At 40.3% G+C, this 1,956-nt stretch overlaps 1 protein-coding gene across 1 annotated transcript in view; it reads right to left on the reverse strand.

Annotated features, from left to right (window-relative positions):
- Window positions 1-1,296: 1,296 nt before the first annotated feature.
- The window catches only part of LOC145415395 (uncharacterized), a 45,720-nt gene continuing 45,060 nt past the window's right edge, over window positions 1,297-1,956 (reverse strand). The window contains exon 6 of the mRNA XM_080284679.1: window positions 1,297-1,476. Coding sequence (XP_080140805.1) covers window positions 1,297-1,476 — 180 coding nt within the window. The remainder of the gene's footprint in view (window positions 1,477-1,956) is intronic.

Genomic DNA, 1,956 nt, shown 5'->3' on the forward strand with positions numbered 1-1,956 from the left:
TTCTCCCCTGATCTTAACTTACGGTCGGTCACCGTATGAAGGTGGGAGAAATGCTACTACCTGGCAAATAGCCGACCCTCGCACGGGGACCGTAGTGGTGGCGCCCTTAAGGCGATCTTAAGGGGAGGCGTTGATGCTTCCGTTTTCTAGGTCGCCTATGAGATAAGGAGTTATGTCATTTGACCTTGTTTTATCCTACATAATAGTCTAGTGAAATACTGGTTTCAATTTCAGTTTTACTGTGGCTTACTCCAAATAAATTTACCCATAGCAGGGAAATATCTTCCGGACAATAGACTGAAACTTTTTCTTGTACTACATTATTTTCTTGTTATAGAACTCCGTACTTATTTGTTTCCCTAAAATTCATCCTACAGAAATACTGTACTCAACAAACTAACAACTCCCCCTTGTGAAGAAAAGTAAGTTCAGTGGCAGATGGAAGGGGAATATTACTGATACGGAGGCAACCGTTTCATATCAAACACTGAGCAAAATCAAGGCCTATTTCCCCTTCTGTCTCCTCAGTCCCATCTTCCTTCATTCAAAATACACAGAAAGCCCTCCACTTCCCTCCTGGCTCTCAATGACAAATGAAAATTTGCGACTCAAGTTTACAGGTTGTTTTAGGACTCACATCTACAAGAACCTGAGGGATGGGGCCAAATGTAGGCTACTCTGCCTAGATGTTTCTTAATTGTCTGCGATCAAAGTCGAAGTCTTTCAAAATAATGTATTAATTGTATAGATTAAAAAACCTTAAGGTGAAGGGCATTTAAACTGATTTATATAACTGTATACCTGTGACACTGGCCTTGGCGTTGGTGCCACATACAGAGGATGACAAGAGGAGAGTAACTTGTAACTCCTGCCAGCAATAGTGTATGGTAGGCCTATATTCATCATCCAGAGTGTTGATTTCATTATATATCGAAAATGAATGAGTAAAGTAAAATTATTTATGGAATATATTCAACCATTTATTTAAAGAATTACCTAAATTAACTAACTTGATTTTATGCCAGCTCACATCCGAGAAGGTCGGACTCAAGAATGGCTAGTTATTTTTTAGATAGTTATTGAAGATATATATTAGTATTTCACATGATGCTAAAGTAATTTCCATCTAAATAATGTTATTGGCATGCTTAGGAATATTTCAGATAATAGAAATAATATGCTGATGAAGATTTTCGCCTAAGAATTTCCATCTCTTCGCTAACAAGTTTCATCATTAAACACATCATAATGATTAATAATAATAATAATCATTCAGTGTTCTTAAATGTATGATGCTCAATTGATGCAGAGTTGTTCCGTGTTAAAACTGATTGACGTTATGGTTGGATTAGCGCCGCTGTATGTTATCCAGAAGTTGATGGTGAGGGTGGCACCAGCAGCCAGGTTGCCGTTGTATGACTTGTTGGTGAGGCTAATGGTGGTGCCGGAAGTGGGGGAGGCGTCAGCTACCCACACCTGCAGCGGAATCATACCTTCACTCAGTTCCCCGCGGCATCATACCTTCACTCAGTTACCACCACAATTTTATGTAACAAAGGTAACAGCTAATCTATGACTATCCTCTGAGGTTTAGTGGCCAGAGGTTTGGTTGTCGTAATCCAGCGCACACACACACACACACACACACACACACACACACACACATACAAGAGAAATCAGATATAAGTCAGATGTCACATGATAGTAAGAGTAATTGTATCAACTGTCCACAACTACGTGGAGAGGACTGAGATTGAAAGACTGACTAGGAGAGTGTATATGAGTGAGGTATAGACCAAGGATGAGACTGAGGGATGGAATGGAGAGGTATATGAGTGAGGGTGTGTGAACTGGTGAAAGGACAACCTGCTGACAGACGATATGATGACATGGAGGAAGTTTGTTTGTGGCCATCCATTATGTTAAGGTGTCTGACGGTGAGAAGACAGCAAGGGG

Source organism: Coenobita brevimanus, chromosome 102 (assembly GCF_032717465.1).
Source record: "Coenobita brevimanus isolate Jiangsu-jjx chromosome 102, ASM3271746v2, whole genome shotgun sequence".
NCBI classification, from domain to species: domain Eukaryota; kingdom Metazoa; phylum Arthropoda; class Malacostraca; order Decapoda; family Coenobitidae; genus Coenobita; species Coenobita brevimanus.